Consider the following 21,773-nt stretch of genomic DNA (forward strand, 5'->3'; position numbering starts at 1 on the left):
CGCCCTCACTCTCACAAACCAGGCATGTCTCCAGCAGCCCCCTGACCACAGTAAATGAGGGGAAACCATCCTTAGCACATGAAGCGCAGCCTCCATTCACTGCCTGCTGCAGATGAAAGCTATCATTCTCCTGGCCGGCCTCTTTTTTCCCCATGCCTCTCAGATATGCAACTCACAGTGTCAACCTCACCACTCCACTGGGGAACCCTTCTCCAAAGGCTGCTGTGTGTGTGTGTGTGTGTGTGTGTGTGTGTGTGTGTGTGTGTGTGTGTGTGTGTGTGTGAGAGAGAGAGAGAGAGAGAGATACCACTGGAAAAAGAAATGAGCAAGATACACAGAGAAAGAGAAACAATAAAATGAAAGACAAAGCACAAAACAAAGTGTATTCAAGTGTTTGTGCAGTGTGCATGGCACATGTGCTCGTATGCAACCGTGAGCGTGTTTGCATGCAAATATGCAAGCTTGTGTAATTGTATGGTATGCGCAAGTGTCAGGGGATGTTTGTATGAAAGTGTGTGTGTGTGTGTGTGTGTGTGTGTGTGTGTGTGTGTGTGTGTGTGTGTGTGTGTGTGTATGTATGTATGTGTGTGTACACACACTATGTGCATTTGTCAGGCCATCTCTTGATGGCATGGCTGATGCACACCACGGTCAGCCCTCCAGATCGTGGTCAACACTGATCAACTCTGCGGTCAGCCCCGAGTGCACTGAGGCGCACGCAACACCGCTCCACTCCGCTACTCCGGCTCCCATCTGCACTAAAGCAGAATACACCCCCCCCCTCCTCCTCCTCCTCATCCTTACCAACAATACACCTAGGCCCCGTGGAGCCACTCAGTGGAAAAGAAGCCCAGTCCTTTCAATGAGGAGTAATCAGAGCGCAGCGAAAATACGAGAAAGAAATTTCCATGAAGTTAGAAAGTATTGCATGAATTGTAAAAAAAATGCATGCAGAGTGAAAAAAACACATTTTAACGGGAGCAATACTAACAGCTGTGACTTAAGGGCCAGGTATGCAAAAGTGTTATTTTGGTAGGATTAGACCGCCTGTTTTTTCATGCATAACTAAAATGGAAAAAGCTACCGTCAAAGTCAGGGGTAGTCTGAAAAATTTCCTACAGCCTGAATAAAAATCTCTGGTTACCAAAAATTACACTAAAATCATTTGTTCACTTAATTTGATATTTTTAGTCATTAGTCTTGATTATTGTCATGGATCTATTACAAGCAACTTAAAATGCAACTCAAATAGTTGCCCATTAGGCAAATACTGCCATAACTACTCACACAGTCATTTCATCATCCATCACTACACAATGCATTTTTCATGTTTTAGCCTCTCCTAAGCTCTGAAATACTGTGCAAAAATTACACCGATTCTCATTCTCTCCATTTAGGTGCATGGAATGGCAGATGTTAGTAATTAGACTTCAGCTGTTGTTTGGAAAACTAATGTCATCCAAAAAAGGCTATAGTCTGTTCATTTTCTATTTTGGCATGTCTACTTTTCAGCATGAAGAGGGTGAACCACTCAACATACTGTTCATTTTTTTTTAGGTTTTTTGTTTAACCAACCTGGACCTGAGGTCAAAAGGTTAGTTTGGACTGTTTAGGGTTTCATGACCCTTCTCTTGCCCTGCAGTCATGTGTGCATGCGACATTCTCTGTAACTGTTTAAAAACAAAAACCCAACAACATTTGGGGCTGAGAACTTTTTACAAGCTAATTTCTTCCTCTGATGTTCGGTTTCTCATTCTCGCACTACAGGGAAATAACCTTAATCCCCACTTAATCAATCATGCCCTCATATGACATTTCCTTTGTTCCTTTCTTTCTCGAAAAACTCCCTTCACCAACATTAGTCTTAAGGCCACGAGAACAACATGACTAATTTGCTTGCTGAGCTGCATTTGTCTGAATTAGCCTTTTGTTTTTAAAAAAAAAAAAAAAAAAAAAAAAAAATGCCACTGGCATTTAGAACAGTATGGCTGTATCTGCATTCTAGCATGTAGAATTACTATCATTCTGACATTTCAATGTTACAAACAAATGCATGGAGTGCCATACAATTTATTTGCTGAGATGTCGAACATAATTAGCTTTATACTTGCCAAACAAATGGTCTGGTGATCTTTGTATTATACACATTTCTCAGAATTGTAATTGCAGTGAAGAAAGAACAAAAAAGATGGAGGCATAATTTGTTCCAGCCTCGAGGTCACACATCTCATCATCTCGTTCCACCTCAACATACATCAAAATCGATAACTCTTGCAACATGATAATACAACAAAAATAAGGTCAAGAGTCTCTTCATGAGAAATCAAATCAAAAGAGAGGCAGGAGGGAGCGCAAACATTGATATTTTCCTTGGTGCTTATCACTTTTTAATTTAATTAGACTTTAATTTATATCAAGAGTCATAAGTCTGTTAAAATCCTGAAAGCATTTAAAATATCTCTAAAACAAACATATACACACACACACACACACACACACAAACAAAAAAACCAAAAACTCTTAAGTGGTTGAGAAGGTGTGATCTACCTGATACTCGTTGGGCCAGAAGGTGCTGATGGCCAGCTCTGCCCGGAGCCATTCTTTGCCCGTGTAGCTCGTCACGTTCCAGATGGGGTTGGCCAGAGGGCCCTTGTTGACCTTGACCAGGATGTTGAGCGTGCCGGGACTGGAGCCGTCTTGGCTGTACAGCAGGTAGTTGAAGTCGATGCAGTGGGTATCGTTCTCCTTCATGATGGGCAGCTGGAGGCGAGCCTTCTCTCCAGTATCATGCTGGGATGAGTCCACCATCATGTAGGAACCTGAAAGCAGAGCAAGAAGAGGATATAATCAAACAACAATCCAAAGGCAATCACTCAACAAGACTCTTGAGTCTACACCAACATACCTGAAACATTCATTCATTCATTCATTCATTAATTCATTCATTCATTCATTCATTCATTCATTCAACCTTTATTTATTCTTGGAAGTTCGTTGAGGGTAGTATAGTATAAAGTATAGGCCTAGGCCTATACATAAAAAAAAATAAAATAAGATAACCTACATAACATTATAGAAGAGGAAACAAACAAACATAATAATAAAAGCTGAGGTGCTGGTATCGATTAAGCCGAGGGAGTCAGGTTGGATCATTCAACAGCTTCATCTGCATTTGTCATTCCATTGAAGTAGGAGCACACTCTATTCAGTGCAAACAGCACCTTGGCATACAAAAGCTGCATGTCTGGGAACGCATGCTGTGGTACCTTTTCACACATTCTTCAGGCCTACAAAGCAAACTTTCTGGCAGAAGACCACATTACTCTGTGGTCAGCTACTATAAATAGGGGCCAGTTTCTAAACCAGTGCCATAAGCCACCGGAGATGATGGACGGATGAGGAGGGAATGGTGGATCAGAGTGCACATCGTGCGTACGTGTCTTCCAGCCCTGAAGGAGCAGGACATCAGGCCCGGCCGCAGACAGACTTCATGAGCATTTGTCATGACTGTGGTGCATCTGTTCACTATTTTCTGCCCTGGCACGGCAGTCGGGGAGTGTGTGTGTGGGGGGGGGGGGTGGTGGTGGGGGGGGTTCTGGGTACTGTTCAAGCTGAAGCTCACAGAAGAGCCATCACAATACACTTATGATTCCAGTGGACTCACCCACACAGACTAATATTTTATTGGAAATTTCTGTGGCCGCTGCGGTTTGTATGAGTTAAAATTAAAGCACTGATTTCACAATCTGCAGACAAGCAGCAGATTTTTTGGCTTTTGTGGTGCAGTTGTGTGGTCCTCTTATTAGTGTGCATATTTATCTGACCAAAACAACAAGAGCGAACCCAAAGACTAAAGGGCTTTTGAAAACAGCACTGAGTTAAGTGAACACTGCCTCCTGTGAGACACATTGAGTTACTAACAAACGGCCAAAAAGCAATATAGATGAACTACATTGGCATGGGTTTCCTTTGCATCTTTCACTAAAATCGGTGTAGGGGCGCTCAGACTGAACTTATATAAACTTGTGGTGTCCTTAGTGCCCTGATCTTGAATATGAAGCCACACTTTTGAAACAAAAGCGGCAGGCTTGTAGTGGGAGTGTGTGATGCATGTCAGACCCCTAGGAAAAGGCTTGCAGCCAATGCTGGAGAATACACTGCTCCCCGTTCTCTCCTTGTCATGACTCCTCAACACAGTATGTATTTCATCGAGGTACAAAACAAACAAAAAAAAAAAAAGCCACTGGAGGAAAAAAAAAAACAGAGAACAGATTTTTTTGCATTGAATTAGTGCCTTGCTAGAGCAAAAGATAATCATGCTGCCAGCTAAGGAAGCTGAGGGAGGAACACACACACAAAACAAAGACAAAAACAAACGCAAGTCATGCAAGAGAACCACAGCCAAGACATGTTGGCAATTCAATCACATACATCCCACCACTTCTTTATTATTTATTTATTTATTTTCAATTCCTGCCAGGCTCATGAAAAGTTGTTTTTTTTTTTTTTCACATGTCTAACAGATTCGCTCCTTCCTCAGTCTGCCATAAATAAATTGTTACTTTTGGGAGGGAATTATAGGGGTGCTAATAATAAAATAGAACATCAATTAAACAGACACATCTTTTTTCATGATTAAAGGAAGACCTGGCACTTGCCAAGTTTTTACTTACTTATTTATTTATTTCGACGTGCAGACATTTAATGACATGTTCCAGAGAAAAAGAAAAAAAATACACTCTAATGGTTTGTGCAAAGATTGAAGGGTATCAATCAAAAAGCTAAGCTAGAGAGATGGGATTTCAATCTCAGCGTGAAATTCGCTCTTATGGCAGGCCATAACCAGCACACACACACACACACACGCCCAGTGTCACTGCAAAGATTTGGAAGGTTGGAAAGGTTGCGCCCCGAACCTGCACTGAGATGGCCAACCCACCACCACCCCCTTAACTACCCCCTAGGGCCGGGGCAGATTTACCCCCCATGGGGCATGCATTCAGAACACTGCTGGGTAAACATCCGTTTAGCACCCATTCCCCCGCCCCCAGTCACCAGGCCAGAGGGCAGCAATAACATGGCCATATAAAATAACCAGATGGCGATGGCCTGTATCATGTTACAACACACCATATCCCGTCCCCTGAAAAAAAAAAGCTTTGTGGGACTGCGTGCAAATTAAGAGGCTCAGTTGTACAAGTGTTATTTTCCATTAGGGCAGCGTCTGGGATAAATGTTTGGGTTGCTGCTGAAGCGGCGGAGTTGAGAGGGTTCGATATGTTTAGCTTTTCGGCCTCCCATCTGTCTTTATGCACAGACAGGGCAACACACAAATAACCTCTGCAGATGCCATTAGTGAGTGACCTCACCGTCCCAAATCCTCACCAGACACAAAGGAAAGACATTACAAGAGCCAGCTGGGAAGCTATCAAACTACGACAGCCAGTGCAAGTTCAGCACCAGTGTATATTACAAATGTCCACTTGCTTCAGTGGAAAGAAAAAAAAGACAAGAGACTTCAGTGGAAAGAGTCAGAAAAAAGAGAGAAGACTAGAGGGAGACAGAGAGACAGAGAGAGAGAGAGAGAGAGAGAGAGAGAGAGAGAGAGAGAGAGAGAGAGAGAGAGAGAGAGTGAGAGAGACAGAGAGAGAGAGAGAGAGGAGAGAGAGAGAGAGAGAGAGAGAGAGAGAGAGAGAGAGAGAGAGAGAGAGAGTGAGAGTGAATGAGAGAGGAAAGGCAAGGAGGCAAACCATGTAATTTTAGGTTTCAGCGAAAACCTAAATGTTGAACCACGTACAACATCGCAGGACCACAAAGTACTGGCTGTGCAACACTGTTCTGGTAACCACCGTGTCCTGTGGTCATGTATCTGATCCTTTCACTGGCCAAATGGGACCGGCCTGGAATCTGCAATAACACTCCGCCCAGCCCACTCCTCAGGGCACACTCACCACACCACCAGCCTCCACTATCTGTTACCATCATCCTAATGAAAGTCCATTGAAACCAGACACCCTCAAAAGTGCTAGGCTCATTCCCTGTGCTCTCCATCTCTTCAAACGGAGGCAGTAAACAATTCTCTCTTAGTAGACAATTGCATTGATTGCTGGATCATTATTTAATACCCGCAAACGGCTAAAATAGATTTCAGGCAAGTCTACACCACTATTGTCTGACTGCTCTCAACAGTGTGATGTATTACCGGAGTATTACAGTAGAGTCTATGCGACTGTGATTCCTTAAGATGTCAATGATTAAAGAAAATTGTTTGTCAGTTCTAAGCTCGAGGTTCACAAAGGCTGAGGAGAAGGATGATGATGACATGGCAGCTTTGTCAAAAAACTGTGCGGCAGCTTTTCTTTTTTTTGGAAAGGGAGCTGAAACTAAAAACCGCTTCCACTGAACTGCAATCACTATCTCAATGAGCAAAGCACACAGCCCATCATCTAGGTGTCAGCAGACAAAATATTTGTTTATCACCTATCTCAATGGGAAGAGGGAAAAGAGCATTAATGTCAAAGAGAGATGGGATTGCGGGAGGAGAGGAAGAGAGAGAGAAAGAGAAAGAGAGAGAGAGAGAGGGATAGATCCTCCACAATCTTGTGAACGATGGAGCGGCCTAATGGATATAGACTTGGCCCATTCGTGGCGCTTCAGTGTTTATTTGATGTGCTGGGATTATTCTAATGCCATGATTGGCAACGCTGGGTAATCAAGCGCTGAGACTAATTACTGTGGAACTGAGCTGCTGGGCTGGCACACAGGACAAAAGAAAGCGCTGGAAGCTTGTGACAGAACACCTTACAGAGAGAGAGAGAGAGAGAGAGAGAGAGAAAGAGAGAAAGAGAGAGAGAGAGAGAGAGAGAGAGAGAGAGAGAGAGAGAGAGAGAGAGAGAGGGAGGAGGAGAGAGAGAGAGAGGGAGGGAGGGAGGAGAGAGAGAGAGAGAGAGAGAGAGAGAGACAGAGAGAGAGAGAGAGAGAGAGAGAGAGAGGGGGAGAGAATGGGGGAAACAGAGTGGGAGAATAAGAAAGAGAGAGAGAGAGAGAGAGAGAGAGAGAGAGAGAGAGAGAGAGAGAGAGAGAGAGACAGAGAGAGAGAGAGAGAGAGAGAGAGAGAGGGGAGAGAATGGGGAAACAGGAGGAGAATAAGAAAGAGAGAGAGGGAGAGAGAGAGAGAGAGAGAGAGAGAGAGAGAGAGAGAGAGAGAGACAGAGAGAGAGAGAGAGAGAGAGAGAGAGGGGGAGAGAATGGGGGAAACAGAGTGGGAGAATAAGAAAGAGAGAGAGAGAGAGAGAGAGAGAGAGAGAGAGAGAGAGAGAGAGAGAGAGAGAGAGAGAGAGAGAGAGAGAGAGAGAGAGAGAGAGACAGAGAACGGCCATATACTCATAATGCTGAGTCTCAAACATGCACTGACCCACTTTGGAAAGATTCAAGCAACACGCGGAAAATAAAACAGTAATATTTATTATCCTTATTTATTGTCCTTCTCAACTATTAATCAAATACAGCAGATGTTCCAGGCATGGGGAGTACATGCACATAAATGTGCAAGGCAGCGACCATGCATATTACATGCAAGCAAAGAGCCATATGTAACGCAACTGCTGATTAAATAAAAAACATGGACAAAACAAATAGATGGGCTTGTTCTGGTCTGAGAGTAAGAAATAGCCAAAGTAACTCCAAGCATCGGGGCCAACCAGCTACAGCCGATATACCCTTGAAAAAACAGCACCAGTTGCTCAGGGCTTACCATGACTGATAGTACTGACCTTCAAAAAGGTCATTTTAAGGCACAAAAGAGAGAGTTAATGCCACTAAATAGAAAAGGAGAGCAACTCTACAAGCCCTGATCAGTGTCTGTCTTTCGCTTTTAAATTATTCTCCACCTTATGTCTGAGCTCTCTTAGCCTATTCACGGGGCATACTTCTTTGCATACTTCCTTAACCAGAGTGGAATCCTTGTTGCCTTGGCATTATAGTTAATGGTGCCATTTGGGCTTAGACAGTGGAAGCCATTCGAAGTCTCTCTCCCCTGCAGAGCACGACTGTTATTCAAACTGAGAGCATCTTGAAAAGTCATTGGAGGGTAAAGTCAGCTTGCTCTGTCATGCAGCAGGAAATACAATAAGATCTGCTGGATGCTTCTCCCTCTCTGATTGACTTTCCACTTACACTTTCGGGCGTGTGTTTTTACCCATCCAAGGATCCAAAGGACATCACAGTCGAGTTAATGTACTCCACATGTTCATCCAACATGGGTATTCCCAGTCGGAACCTTGTTCCTGCAACATGTCTGAGGCACACAGAATCTCAAAGGCAGTCTCAAAATAATGCAATCTCAAAATAATGCAATTTTGCATTTTTATCCTTCAATTGTTATGCATGGTGACAGGCCCATCCCCCCACTCAAAAAAAGATGAAAGCTTAAATAAATTCCAATTATGCTTGTTTGGGTATCGCAACATTCTACAATGACAATTTCCTCCCTCGTAGGGTTCGAGCTGGGAGAAGATGCTTGTCACACAGCCACTCTCACAAGATGGCTGTTGGGGGGAGATAAATGCTGGTGAACAAGATGGCTGTCACTCACCGCGCCCTGCGTGGAGAGCAGGCATCCGGCTAATTATGCAGCCTACCGGGAGACAGCAACACTGCTCATCTGCACGTCAAGGAGTAAGGTGGCATGAGGTGGGAGTCGAGCCAGGAAAAAAAAAAACACATCAATTTCCCGCATGTCAGTATATTAAGGCCTGCGTATATTTTTTTTTTTACAGGCAAGCGAACGGTAGGGAAGAAACTACCCAGGTGTCTCTCACTTTAATTTCCTATGACTGACCCACATTAAGGAGCCGTTTCAGCTGACGGTCCTGAGGAATTGATCTTGTGAGTTAGAGGGGACTGATAGTTTCGGGAGAGAGATCAGCCCACTTCAAGCTTCAAGGCCACCAAGACCCAGACTCAGGGAGAGACATAAGGAGAGAGAAAAACACCCACATGGGAGAACTACACACTCCCATCCATGCAACTCCAGAGAGAGGGGCATCTCAGGCCAAATTCCCCTCAAGAGAGACAGACGGGCGGAAAAGCTTCACAGCACGGTCACATTGCATGCCTGTGGAAAATGTCAATAAGAGAGGGAAGTATTTTGGTAAGGCATGATAAAGGGTTGGGAGTGCCTGTTTGTGCGCAGCATAAAGGTATTTTTAATGTCATGTTCACTCCCTTATCCATCCAAGTTTAATTCCCTTGTGTGATATGGCACAGGGGAGTGGAGGGTAACCCTCATTCCAACTTGCAGGGAAAGCTGGAGAGCATCAAGACTTAATCAAAACAGGCCCTCCATGTGATTCCAGTTACAGAATGTGTGAGAATCTGCTGTCTAAACACACTGACTCCTTATGGCATAACGGTTCTCTTTTGCTTACTTTCAACTGAATGCCTCTGAATTGCCCACACATTGGTATGTAAATTGTGATTTTAAGATGTGGTTTCTGTGCTTTGTTTTGGAAATCTATTCTGTGTTTTAAAGTACTTGCAAAAGAGCACCCACATTCAGATTTCTGGGACATCTCTGATGGCAAGCCCAGAGACTGTAAAAGAGCGTGATGTCATTTTACAGCTTGGGGTGGAGTGACTTTTCACTGCAGTTTCACCCGGTTTTATGACCGTGACTTGTGAGCACTGCGAAAGTCAAAAGGAATGTTTGGTCTGTTAGCGCAACTTCAATCTAGTCAGCGCAACTCTCTACTGAGTCAAAAGAAAGAGGGGGCATGTCTTCAGGGGAAGGGGCATTCGTTCTTTTCATTAGTTCTTTTGTAGTCAAGAATGTTTATGTCCAAGACAGGGCACACAGCAAACACCAGCAAAAACAAAGTACTTCAATGACTAAAGCAGTCTCCAGACTTGACGGTTTCTGCCTAAAGCCAACTTGGAAGAAGATCTTCAGAGGCACCTGGGACTGTGGGGGGCAGTGGCTTGTGTTTGACTATGTGTGCCTTGTGCTTCCCATGAAGCCAACTGTTGCAACTTGTTATGTTTTCAACCCGCTGCAAATTAACACACACACACACACACACACACACACACACACACACACACACACACACACACCTCTAAAGGGACACTTAAGAGCATGCAAGTATACCCACCGCAATCTTGCTATCTCTCACTGTTCCCCTTGAGGGAAAAAAAAGCAGCCAGTGCTGACTTGCAGAAGGTGCCTTTCTTGAATAATGACAAATCGCACCTTGGCTCCATGGCTGCCTGGGAACATTACAACTCACAGTAATCACTCCAGGCTCATTTGCAAACACTCTAATGGAACACAACCTTGTTCAAACGAAGTGCCGATGACCTTTTTGCTTCCTTTTGCATGATTAATTACCTAATATCTTATTAATTGTGAAAATTTGGTCAAAAGTGAAATGCTTTCATTTCCTACGCATATCATCCTGTCTGAAAAACAAGTGATTAAGCCTGGCTTACGGTGAATAATGAAGGTCGGCCGGAGCGGTGCCGTCCTTTTCCTCATAACTCTGCCTGCCCTGATCTTATTTAAAAAAGTTTAATTGTACCATGGATGACAGTTCCAAAGACCAAAATAGCTCCGTATTTTTTCTTTTAAAGAGTTTTCTTTAACTGCAGCTCAGCACTGGTGGTGGTGGTGGTAGGGGAGTCAAGAGAGCATTGTGAAATTAACCGACAAAAGAGCAATGAGTCTAGAGATTAATACTCTCATACCTATCTATTGTTTCACGCCGGGCCTTTCCTCTGAAACGAATGGCTTCGCCAGCTGCCTGATAAGCCAACTCTCTCCACACTCCATTCAGCCTCTACATTAACATTCCATTTACTTATCTTCAAACGCTCACAAAATATGCGGTGCAAAGAGCCAACTAAATCTGCTTCTTTCTCTCCATTAGTGGGCAGGGCTTACTTAGGCCTTCATGCCATGCTTGTACGACCTTATACTGAATAGATAGAAATCACAAGAGTGCTACTTCATACTCCATGCCCCAGCCTCATAAATGTGAAGATGTTTGTTTTGTGTGAGAAGTTTTTTACGGGTCAGTGGCGATGAGCTCACACTCGGCTTGGTTTGCTTACCTTGGGGGAGCTCGGGGGACAGGTAGGGGACCTCCTGGGCGCTGACATGCGTCCAGTCGAAGTCATCGTAAGGGTCCTGCTGGTAGTCGCACTGCGCAGGGCCGTCATCGAAGGTGCAGCCGCCTACGGGGGGAGACAGGGCAGGAAGGAGATGACAAACAATCGTTAGGAAAGCCCGGCAAGGCCACCACTCATTACGACGAGTCTGCATTTCACACCGTCAGGGCCGGTCGGCATTAATTGACTGTTGTTGAGGAGCAGCCAATTACCGTAACTGGGGTGAATAAGTGGGTAAAAATGGCCAACCCCCCCCCCACTGTCTCTTTTTCTCACACAGCATTAACTCCATACCACTGCTGTCCTGGTAGGCAGGCGCTGGCTTCAGCATTGGCAAATGCAGTGTGTGAAGAACTGACAAGTGTGGGGGCTGAAGGGAGGCTGTGGGAGCACTCTGTCACCACCAAGCTGTGTACGTGTCTGGTGTGTGTGTTTACGTGTCTGCATGTATTTGTGTGTGTGTCTGTGTGTGTGTGTGTGTGTGGGCATACAAGCCTGCCTAGGTTTCAGGCATAACTCGCAGCCAGTCATCTGTGAGATGGGTGCAAAAACAAAAGCCTTCCAGCCTTCCCCACATACATCTCACACACTGTAGCCTCCTACTCATCTCCCTCCTTATCCCTGCTTTACCCAGCACCCTCATGGTTTCTTCTGCCTGGAGGAGTGCACGTCAGGCCCAGGCCCAGAGCAGAGAAAGAGAGAGAGAGAGAGAGAGAGAGAGAGAGAGAGAGAGAGAGAGAGAGAGAGAGAGAGAGAGAGAGAGAGAGAGAGAGAGAGAGAGAGAGAGAGAGAGAGAGAGAGAGAGAGAGCTGTAATAATTGACACTGGAGGCTGATCCTAGTCACTGTCTGCACCTGGGGTCACTGGCAGAGCTGTGAGTGGGAGAGATGTCTGCCATTCCTGACTGTTCCCAGTTGGAGAGAGGAGGGGGGCGGGTAGAGGAGAAAGGGAAGTGAGGGGACAGAAGTGGGGGATGAGGAAAGAAAGGAGAAAACTGAAAGAAAAGTGAAAAGGGTAGAAAAAGGGGTCCCACCAGGACATCTCAACCCTTGCCAGGAAAATGACACAAAAGTTTCAGCCTATCGAGTTTGTGTCAAAATGTGGATTGGGGACTTCAAAAACTGCAAAAGCCATTTGCAATGCAGTGCAAGACGGGCTTGTAGGGTTAGCGTAGCGTGAGCTGTGGGGTGGAAATTGGAAATGTGCTTCTTCAAGGTGAGGGACATCAAAGATTCCAGCCCCATCCGGCATCGCTGCGGCGTAAAATAATTTAACACGAGCGCGCCGCTGACCCGAACCAGGGCCGTCAGTGACCCTCAGTCCTCAGCTCATTACGGTGAGATGGTTTTTCACACCTACAGAAAGGTCACACCATCTCCCCCTCTCCACCACTGACCTTTAAAGCTTCTGACTGATGTCAGACAGAAAAATCACAATTTACATTTTAATGCAGACAAAAAGCTAAGGTGCTAATTAATTCCACACAGCAGAACAAAAAGGAGTGTGTGTGTGTGTGGGGAGACAGAAAAAAAAAATATTCAAATTCCCACTTAACAGCCTGGAAGACTGTGCTTCATTCTCACCCTCAAAAGAATGGGATCTGAAAGGGTGGGAAGAGAACACTAGAGGACCTTGAAGAGAAGATGCCCCCGCATTAATACACATCCTCCGACGCGGCTGCCTCCGTCGACCCTTTCATGTGCGGAGAGTGAGAAGGGGGAGGGTTTCTTTAAAAGACTGGGCCCACGAGGGTGGCAGGGGCTTTCGTTGCAGGAGCGGAAACAAATCAAAGTTGGACGTCGAGCCCCAGAGGCAACACACATGCCCTCGCGAGCAACAACTCCGGGCCCACACGGGAATTTGCCACTGACTGTGAGGAAAATCATATTACTGGCTGATTCAAAATTAATAACTTCTGTCATCTTAGCTCAGTTTAATCTCCCAATTTAAAGGTGATGACTCATCACGGCCCCTGCCTTTTGTGTCCCCCTCCCCCCTCCCCCCAACACACACCCTCCCTCCTTCCCTGCCATCGCAGATCAAATGAATGCAAATGCGAAAAAGCCTTGCAGCACAGCATTTCTTACAGTTTGTAATGAGATTCCTTACATTTCACCTGCTCAATCCTGCTCTATTCCATCACCCCCCCACCCCTTCACTCTTGTAAATCTCAAAAATGCTACATTGCGACGACTAAAGGGTCCCGTCATCTCCGACTCTGCCCTGTGAAACGAGTTCAAAGCCTGGCGTTGTCGTCACCACCACCACCACCACCAACACTACCACCGGAGCGAAGCTGTGTGAACACTCCCCAGAGTGGGCTCGGAGCAGGGCAGGTCACGAGACTCGCTGTCGCTTCAGATGGGGCACCTCATTTAACCGCAACGAGAAAGCCACTTTGAGCTGCCATGATCCATGTTCGCCGCATTCATCTCTCTAATCCAGTGTAAAGGTTTAGTGTCATAGTCATACTATTTCTGCCCATTTGTCAGCCATTACGCAAAGTAATAATAAAAACTCTAGCATATGTGTGTGTGTGTGTGTGTGTGTGTGTGTGTGTGTGTGTGTGTGTGTGTGTGTGTGTGTGTGTGTGTGCGCAACTGTATGGGTGCTTCCCTGCTTTGATGCTTACGAGTTTAGAATCTTAGTTAGATTGAACTAATGACGTACTGCATGGCACCACATGAGATCTCGCATGCCTTCACATATTAGCAGATGGAGGAGAAGTTCATGAGTGCAATCAGAGGTGTCTCTGGAGATCTTCTCTAAAGCTCCAAGCCAAAAAATCCAGCTCATCTAGGTTCATGGGGTCTTTTGCTCAAATGTGTCTGTGTAAAACTATCTGTCCTCCCCTCCCACTCTTGTCTCCCCACTAAACAGGCATCTCTTCACTGTGTTCTGCCAGTACACAAACACACACACACACACACACACACACACACACAGACAGACAGACACAGACATAGACACAGACTTACACAAAACCAGCAAGCACTGCCAAAACTCACATTCTCACACAAACACCATCTGACAGTCTGTAGCACATCGTGAGAGTACAGCCCTACTGGCCCTAACTGGGTTCCTCGCCATCTCTCTCCGTCTCTGCATCTCGGTCTCCCTCTCCCCCTCCTGTTGAAATATTTCACAAATATGTCACCTCCGAGAAGGGAGAGAGAGTGTTTAGATCAAACAAATGCAGGCTGGCTGACCATGTAATCCAACAGAAAACACTGGATTTCCTCAGCACATTAACAGGGATCTTTAATTAAAATACCACCCCAACAAAAAAAAACTATTCATAGAACACTTGCACTAGCCCATTTCCAAAGCCTCAAATCACAGAACCTACTGATATTGCTTTGAGAAAAAAAGACATAGTCTACTCTACAGCGTTTTTCTAATCTGCAAACCCCAATTATAGTGTGCACATGCTAAAACAGTAGGAAACTGTGTGCTGGCAGAAAAATTCTCCCAAACGTAGCAAATCTTCTATCCTTCATCATCATAAATGAACATCCATTAGCGTCGGGTCACCTTGCAGAGTGTCGTTGCTTGTGCGGGCATACATCACAGGACACACTGGTGAAGTTGCGACTGTATTAATAGCCAGATAACAACTCGCGGCAATTCCAGATGGACAAGAAATGAGTAATAAATTCACAGGCTGCCTGCAAGGACACCACCGACAAAATGATTTGCATACTAATCTAAAGGACTCGAATTTGGAACTCTGCTAATGAAATAATGGCCCGCGCTTCATTTGCATAATAAAATAATTATTGTGGCTGATAAACCTCAAGGGCGAAGCTGTGTTCACATCCCCTGATAAAAGTGGGTTAACAGCTCTATCACAATGCATACATAACACATCATCTTCACGTTACTCTATTTATTTTATGAATGCGTGTGTGTGTGAGAGTGTATATGTATGTGTGAGAGTATGTGTGTGTGTGTGTGTGTGTGAGAGTGTATAGGTGTGTGTGAGAGTATGTGTGTGTGAGAGAGGGGGGAGGAGGGAGAGAGAGAAAGAAAGAGAGGAAACTGAGAAGAACAGCAAGTGAGAAAAGGAGGATGGAGTGAGCAAATGAGAGACAGAGCGAGAGGAAGAGAAGTGGAAGAGAGAGAGAGACACAGTAACAGAGGAAAGACAGAGACTCATAGGAGAGCACTATGATGGGGTGACTAAGGTGAGAGGGAGAACCCTGCTGCCTGTACACGTTGAAACATGATCTGACTGCAACCGACGGGGATAACTGTGCATTTGTGGGGAAGGAGCCATTTAGTGGCTCACAAATATGGGTCTGGCCAAAGAGGCCATGGTTCACAGTACACACAGTGGCAATAGCTGTAATAAATACCTGACCTCGGAGTTGAAAAAGACTTTGTGGTAAAAACAAAAGTCAAACAGAAACAAAAAGAGACCGGTCTTTGTTTTATACTACAAAAGGTACCTAACACTATCTTTTCACACTTCATTTGTAATGTAAAAAATCATTTGAAACAGTGCAAACTAACTGCATGCAAACACAAAAAAATCAATCACAAAACCATCTTCTGTTGAGATGAATTGAAAATATGAGCAATGATCCAATTAAGATAAGGAAGACAAACTCAGATCGCGTGTAATTTTCAATAATTGTCTAAATTATTTTCCCCCACTTCTGCATGAGAATCACGGCTAAGAAGAGCAACACATTAGTCAGAGCACTTCAGCCTCCAACCGCTTACTGTGAGCAAAGATATACAAACTGCACACAACCCCTGTGTTGTTCAGCAAACGTGGTCAACAAACATCTATTCAACTCAATACAACCCACGTTTGTCTTCCACCACCACCACCCCCACCACCCTTCTCAATGTACAACACCATATTCAATTTCTGATGGTTCAGAATGATTTAAGGGTCAGTAATGAGTGAGAGCGTGAGAGATTCCTTGTCCATGTCAGACTTTGGGAAGTTTTCCATCTGTTCGGCCCATTAGACATTTTTTATAATAACAAAAAAAGCGCTCACTTGCAACCATCTCGGCTCCACTTAGAGACCATTAGGAAAGGGACAGATCTTTAATCAGTGTCAGCTCTTTGCCCCCATTTTACAGTGAAAGAGATGTGGAAGTTGGAGGAGGGAGGGAGAGGGAGAGAGAGAGAGAGAGAGAGAGAGAGAGAGAGAGAGAGAGAGAGAGAGAGAGAGAGAGAGAGAGAGAGAGAGAGAGAGAGAGAGAGAGAGAGAGAGAGAGAGAGAGAGAGGTGGATGGGTTGGGGTGAGGTTAAATTATGTAGAAGTAATACAAGGTGACATTTCACTGTCTCCACAAACACTACATCCCTTTGGTTTTTTACATTCTGCTGCGGCCCTCGCAAGATCACTGCTCCCCCTCCGCCTCAGTGCTCGGCCTCTGCTCCCATCAAAAGCCTGTCCCAGATAAAAGCACGGGAGCACAGTGCACACCTCCATTTTGTTTAACAAGAGCACAAAAAAAAAAAAGAAAAAAAAAAAATTCAATGACAATGCCATTACAGTACGGGCAGTGTCTCTCACATTTAGTAACTACCAAAAAAAAAAAAAAAGAAATGAAATGAAATGAAAAAACAGAGAAGATTAAGACGAAGACAGGCAATTAAATCCGTTAAGTGTAATGAGATTCTTCAAGCTTGTCACAATGCCCCCCCCCCCCTCCGCCTTCAAATTCCCTCACATCCCTCCAGTCCTTTCTTCTTCCTTCTCTCTAGCCTCTGGTCCTATGACAGGTTGCCTCAGGGGCCGCTTGGAACCACCGCTACCAATTTCAGCTGAATAAGCATTTTTTCTTCCACTATAAGCAACTTGTCAACGATTTGCATGCTAATTACAAAGTGGCCTATTTCCTATTCTTGACCAGGTCTTATATGCTCGCCTTCTCCTACCTCTCCTACCTCTCCCACTCTCTCTCTCTCTCTCTCTCCCTCTCTAAGACACAGAAACATTCTCACCGACACACGAAAGTGCACACTGAAGGTGATTGTAGAGTCATTCCCGTTTGCCTCAGGGGTAACTGATAATCTCAGGCAATCTTGTCTCACTCATATGTGCTGGCTGGTGACACAGGAGCTTTTCTTATGACAGGGTTCCAAATCAATAGACCAAAGCAGATCTGTATATTAAAGCAAAACCAACCCGCCATGTAGCCCAAAGTGGTGAGATTACAGGGTATCGTCAAGGCCTCACAGGCTGCCTATCCACTTAGAGCCAGAGGATCTTCAGCGTATCAGTGTATGGTGAGAGTTTAATTGCTGGATAAGGATACAAAACAACCACTTAAAGACATCCCTCCTCCTTTAGGTAAAAATTAAATATTTAAATAGTTTTCTAGTATCTCTGGTGCAATTCAGTAATCTATGCCATATACACTTAGCCGTGTGTGTGTGTGTAGGGCTTTCATTGCTGATTATATATTTAGCTATGTGCAGCTGCAGAAAACGCACCATGCATGCACATGCTATATGCAAGAAGAGTCATCAATCAAAGCTTCTCATTCCCTCGAATGTTTCATCTCGTTTTCAACATATTTTCAACATGTCACATGCCAGCTTGATCTGACAACCTACAAGAAGGCAAAAAGTACACATACTCGACAAACACACACTCAAAGTGTGGTTACTGATATATGACCTTTCCGTTGATGTAAAAACAAAAACTTAATCCATGCTGCTGTACGTAAACCCTGACTTTGTTTGTTTGGAGTTGGTTGTAAGTGAGGGCTGTTAGGAGTTAAGAACTTGAACCTGTTAACCACCAGGCCTCCTGAAGACCTCAGCTCTAGGAAGCGTCCAAGAGCAACAAAGGGAAAAATAGGCAAAATGAAAATGAAAACCATGCTCTTCACTCCGCTCCCTCAACTTGGCTGAAATGAAGAATGCTTTTCTTCCCCAGAAACAGCTCAGCAGTCAAAAAATAAAAATAAAAAAGATGGTGAAAGACACACCATTTCTTGATTTAAGAGTTTTATCAAGGTCTTGAAAATGTCTTGCAAACATTTCCAGACCACATGAGCTCACTTGCTGCGACCTCTGGAAAACTTAGCCAGCACAAAGAAACAAGTTCAGCTCTGCGGCTCTTAGCTTTAAAATGTTTAACTATGGATGAACTCAACGTGTATGATTCATGGAGGGTGTCCACTCCCAGGTAACTGCCAAAAAAATACGCCTGGTGGTTGTGGATTAACACTGAAATCAGGGACACAACTGATCTAGAGTCAGCAGTTACAGAGTGTTTATAGTGTGTGAGTTGGAGGACACTCCACCTTTTACTCAAGAGGTGTGTTCATATTTGTCCATCCACTATGTTTGTTGACAGAGTACTACCGCCTTAGACTGTCAGTGTTACGTCAGTGTTAACTGTCCATGAACTCAAGCATTTTCATAATCGTTTCTTGTTTGGTTTGCCTTTGTTGTCTGCCATTTTGAATGCACCTCTGATCAGCACTGAATCAGTGACTAATCTGATTCAGAATCAGCCTTTACCTGTGCGTCTACTCCAAAGGGAGAACCCTATGCTTTCAAACAAGCAGGTTCTCAATTCAAGCCACGTCCTTGACACTACACCCGTTTGAAAAGACAAGGTTGACCTACAATCACACACAAAGCAGAAAGGATAATGCTCTCCCCCCCCCTTTTTAAAATGTACTCTCTTTCCCCTGCCTACTAGGAAGAGGAGGAAGATGATGATGATGATGATTATCCTTTCAGGTTGTGCGAAGTTGCCTGCAAAGCCTTGTACGTTTTCCTGACGCTGGTGTCTGCTATTTAAACCATCCCACTTGAACACTTTTAAAAGTGCTGTGCCGTGCGCCACTAGAACAATAGGATCCCCTGGAAGTGTGTAATTACAGAGAAAGTGTAAGTCGGGAATAGTTTCTTTAATGCTCCTCCTCATCCAACCCCCCCCCCAAATCCGCCCTACGAGTGTTTCAACACATTGACATGAATGTGACAAGCTCCCTTGTAAATGTCTCTGCTCTATGGCCCATACAGAGACAATGTAATGCAAATTGCTCAGCAGCCATAGCTACACATAAAATAACAAAAACAGCAGTAACAACAGTAATCATGGAATTCGAACATAGTCCTTTTCTTACAAGATGGCCATCACAGGAGCTCTCCTCAGCGTGATTCATTATACGGCTGTCACCGGGCTCCATTCCCACTGTGATGGCTTCCAGGGAAGAGAATTTGGGAGGGGGGAGGAGAGGCTGAGATGATGAAGCGCCACTCTGACTGGCCGTGGCCCAAATCCACATTCCACTGGCTACTTTAGCCGCCCATCTGGGCTGACACCGTATTTGAAATAGCTTAGGTGTGTGGAGGGATTGCAAACAATCAAGTGTGGTCCGAAATCTGCTGAGTTTGAGAAGGCGCTGAAGCGCTACATTGAGCTGTGCTATCTGTCTTTTCTCTAATCCTTACTTGGCTCTGTATTTGCCAGAGTTTGGGACAGAATGTTAGTGTGAAACACTTTCAAAATCCCAATAAAATGTCAACTACTTTTAGCGGCTATTGAGGTTAAGTGGACCAGTAAATAACCAAGAGGTGAAATTGTGGTGGGTAATTTGGGGCCAACTCAAATTATAGTCGAACTACAGTGAAGAGCCTCTCAATCTGTAACCGCCCCAGTTAATCTATAAAGTCAAGCACCCAATTACTTGTGCGAACATGCAGAGGTGTTCCAGTGTAATTCATTGATTTTCTGGCCTGTGGAGTTGTGGAAGTGGACAAGTTGGTTGATTCACCAATTCATCATAAGACATGGTTTTCAAGTCCATCTGATGGACTTCAATCCAATAGTTCTAGAAGTTTTGAGTTTGAAACTGCTGTGTTGTAAGAAAGGAACTATCTTGAAATTTCCGAGGCACTCATAAATACCAGACATGCCTGTATTTTTTCAGATAATAATACCATGTCTAAACACTCACACTGACCCCTGTGTAGTAAATTGTCTGAACAAGGAAAGGCCCTCTACTTCAAGCAAAACCACTAATTTCACATAATTGTAATTAGCTTTAGGTATGTGGAGTAATTCTCATCAAGAACTTGCCCAGAGACGACACAAACTTTCACTGCGCCGGCAACCTTGGCCGAAGCATCACAGGGAAACAGTGAACATTCTTGACATGAAAGCCTGCATAACCACAAACACTTCATCGACCTGCTGAGCTCGAGACAAAGATTAACAAAGAGGTGTTTGTGTAGTGTGTGCTGCAGAAGCCTCGTGCATTCTGGGAATGTCCGAAGAATGCAGAAGCATTCTGCACTGTACTGCAGTACAGTGACTAATTGAGCGCACTTGGACTATTCCATTGCTTTTTTCCTCAGATTTTCTTACATCACATTACATGAATTTAGAGTTGTATGTTATATTGCTTTTAAAGATACAAGTACATCAAGTGTCCTCAGGCCGTTTCAAATCGTGTTTTTAATAGTCCATGAGAGAGAGGGAATGAAAAAAGCAGGCTTAATTGCTAGTTGAGAGGGAATGCAACAGTTCTGCAGAGTCAGAGCGTGCATGACTCCACTCCCACCTCACAAAATGGATGCAAACAAGAAAAACACTCAGAAGAAGTGACAGGATAGAGAAAAGGAGGAGAAGAGTGAGGCAAATGGCCGACACTGACAGTGCAGAGGGAGTGACCGTGAGAGAGAGAGAGAGAGAGAGAGAGAGAGACGGATGGACAGAGAGAGCATCCATTGTCCATTCCAAAGGTGGCTGATTTCTGGTCGGCCAGCAGTTCACTGGGCCCCGTCTGCAGGAGGTGATAAGCCCATAAAACGGCCAGCACTCGGCAGGTGGCCTAGTAGCACACACACACATACACACACCCTGCTGGCCCTGACAACGCACACACACACAAACACCCCAACAGCAAGAACCCTCTCCAAGCAGGAGCAAAAGCTCGGCTTACCCACTGCCCCTGTGTCATCTCCGCTCTCTCCCCACCACCACCACCTCCCCAGCACTCCGAGTTTGTGCTTTATCCCTCACAACACACAACAAGAGGGGAAGAAAGCACTCCAAGAAGTGGAGGAGAGCAAAAGAGAGAGAGAGAGAGAGAGAGAGAGAGAGAGAGAGAGAGAGAGAGAGAGAGAGAGAGAGAGAGAGAGAGAGAGAGAGAGAGAGAAGAAGGGTGATAAATGGGGGCTCGGCGGGGGTGAAAAAGTTTCCGTACGAGCAGCTGAGATAAGTGTCTGGCCGAGGGGGGGGGGGTGGGCACAATGCAGCCAGGCGACCTGCGAGAGCTTTGCTGTGCCGCAGCACTTCTGTTGTCTGACCGCTGGCGTGGCTTTCATTCAGGCCTGGGGGACATGACTGACACCTCCATAAAGAACTTCCTGGGACAGCACAAATTTCGGACAGGAAGGGCCACTCTCATTCAGGTCAGGCTCACTGGTGTGGGGAAGGGGGTGAGAGTTGGGGCTGGCCATTCATTAACTGATACTGCCAGGGTGAGGAGGAAAGGGGGGTGGGTCAACTGATAAACTCAGGCTCTTTGGGGGAAGAACACACAGCAATGTTTTATTTTAGAGTCCTTGGAGTAAAAGGTGTGTAGTGTGTGTGTAGTTAGTGTGTGTGTGTG

General features: G+C 45.0%; 1 protein-coding gene across 16 annotated transcripts in view; it reads right to left on the reverse strand.

Annotated features, from left to right (window-relative positions):
- The window catches only part of ptprk (protein tyrosine phosphatase receptor type K), a 126,669-nt gene that overhangs the window by 83,888 nt on the left and 21,008 nt on the right, over positions 1 to 21,773 (reverse strand). For all 16 annotated transcript variants that reach the window (XM_048249872.1, XM_048249883.1, XM_048249882.1 and 13 more), the window contains 2 exons: positions 11,110 to 11,232; positions 2,548 to 2,819 (listed from right to left, as the gene is read on the reverse strand). In XM_048249872.1, the coding sequence (XP_048105829.1) occupies positions 2,548 to 2,819; positions 11,110 to 11,232 (395 nt within the window). The remainder of the gene's footprint in view (positions 1 to 2,547; positions 2,820 to 11,109; positions 11,233 to 21,773) is intronic.

This window comes from Alosa alosa, chromosome 8 (genome assembly GCF_017589495.1).
Source record: "Alosa alosa isolate M-15738 ecotype Scorff River chromosome 8, AALO_Geno_1.1, whole genome shotgun sequence".
Taxonomy (NCBI): domain Eukaryota; kingdom Metazoa; phylum Chordata; class Actinopteri; order Clupeiformes; family Clupeidae; genus Alosa; species Alosa alosa.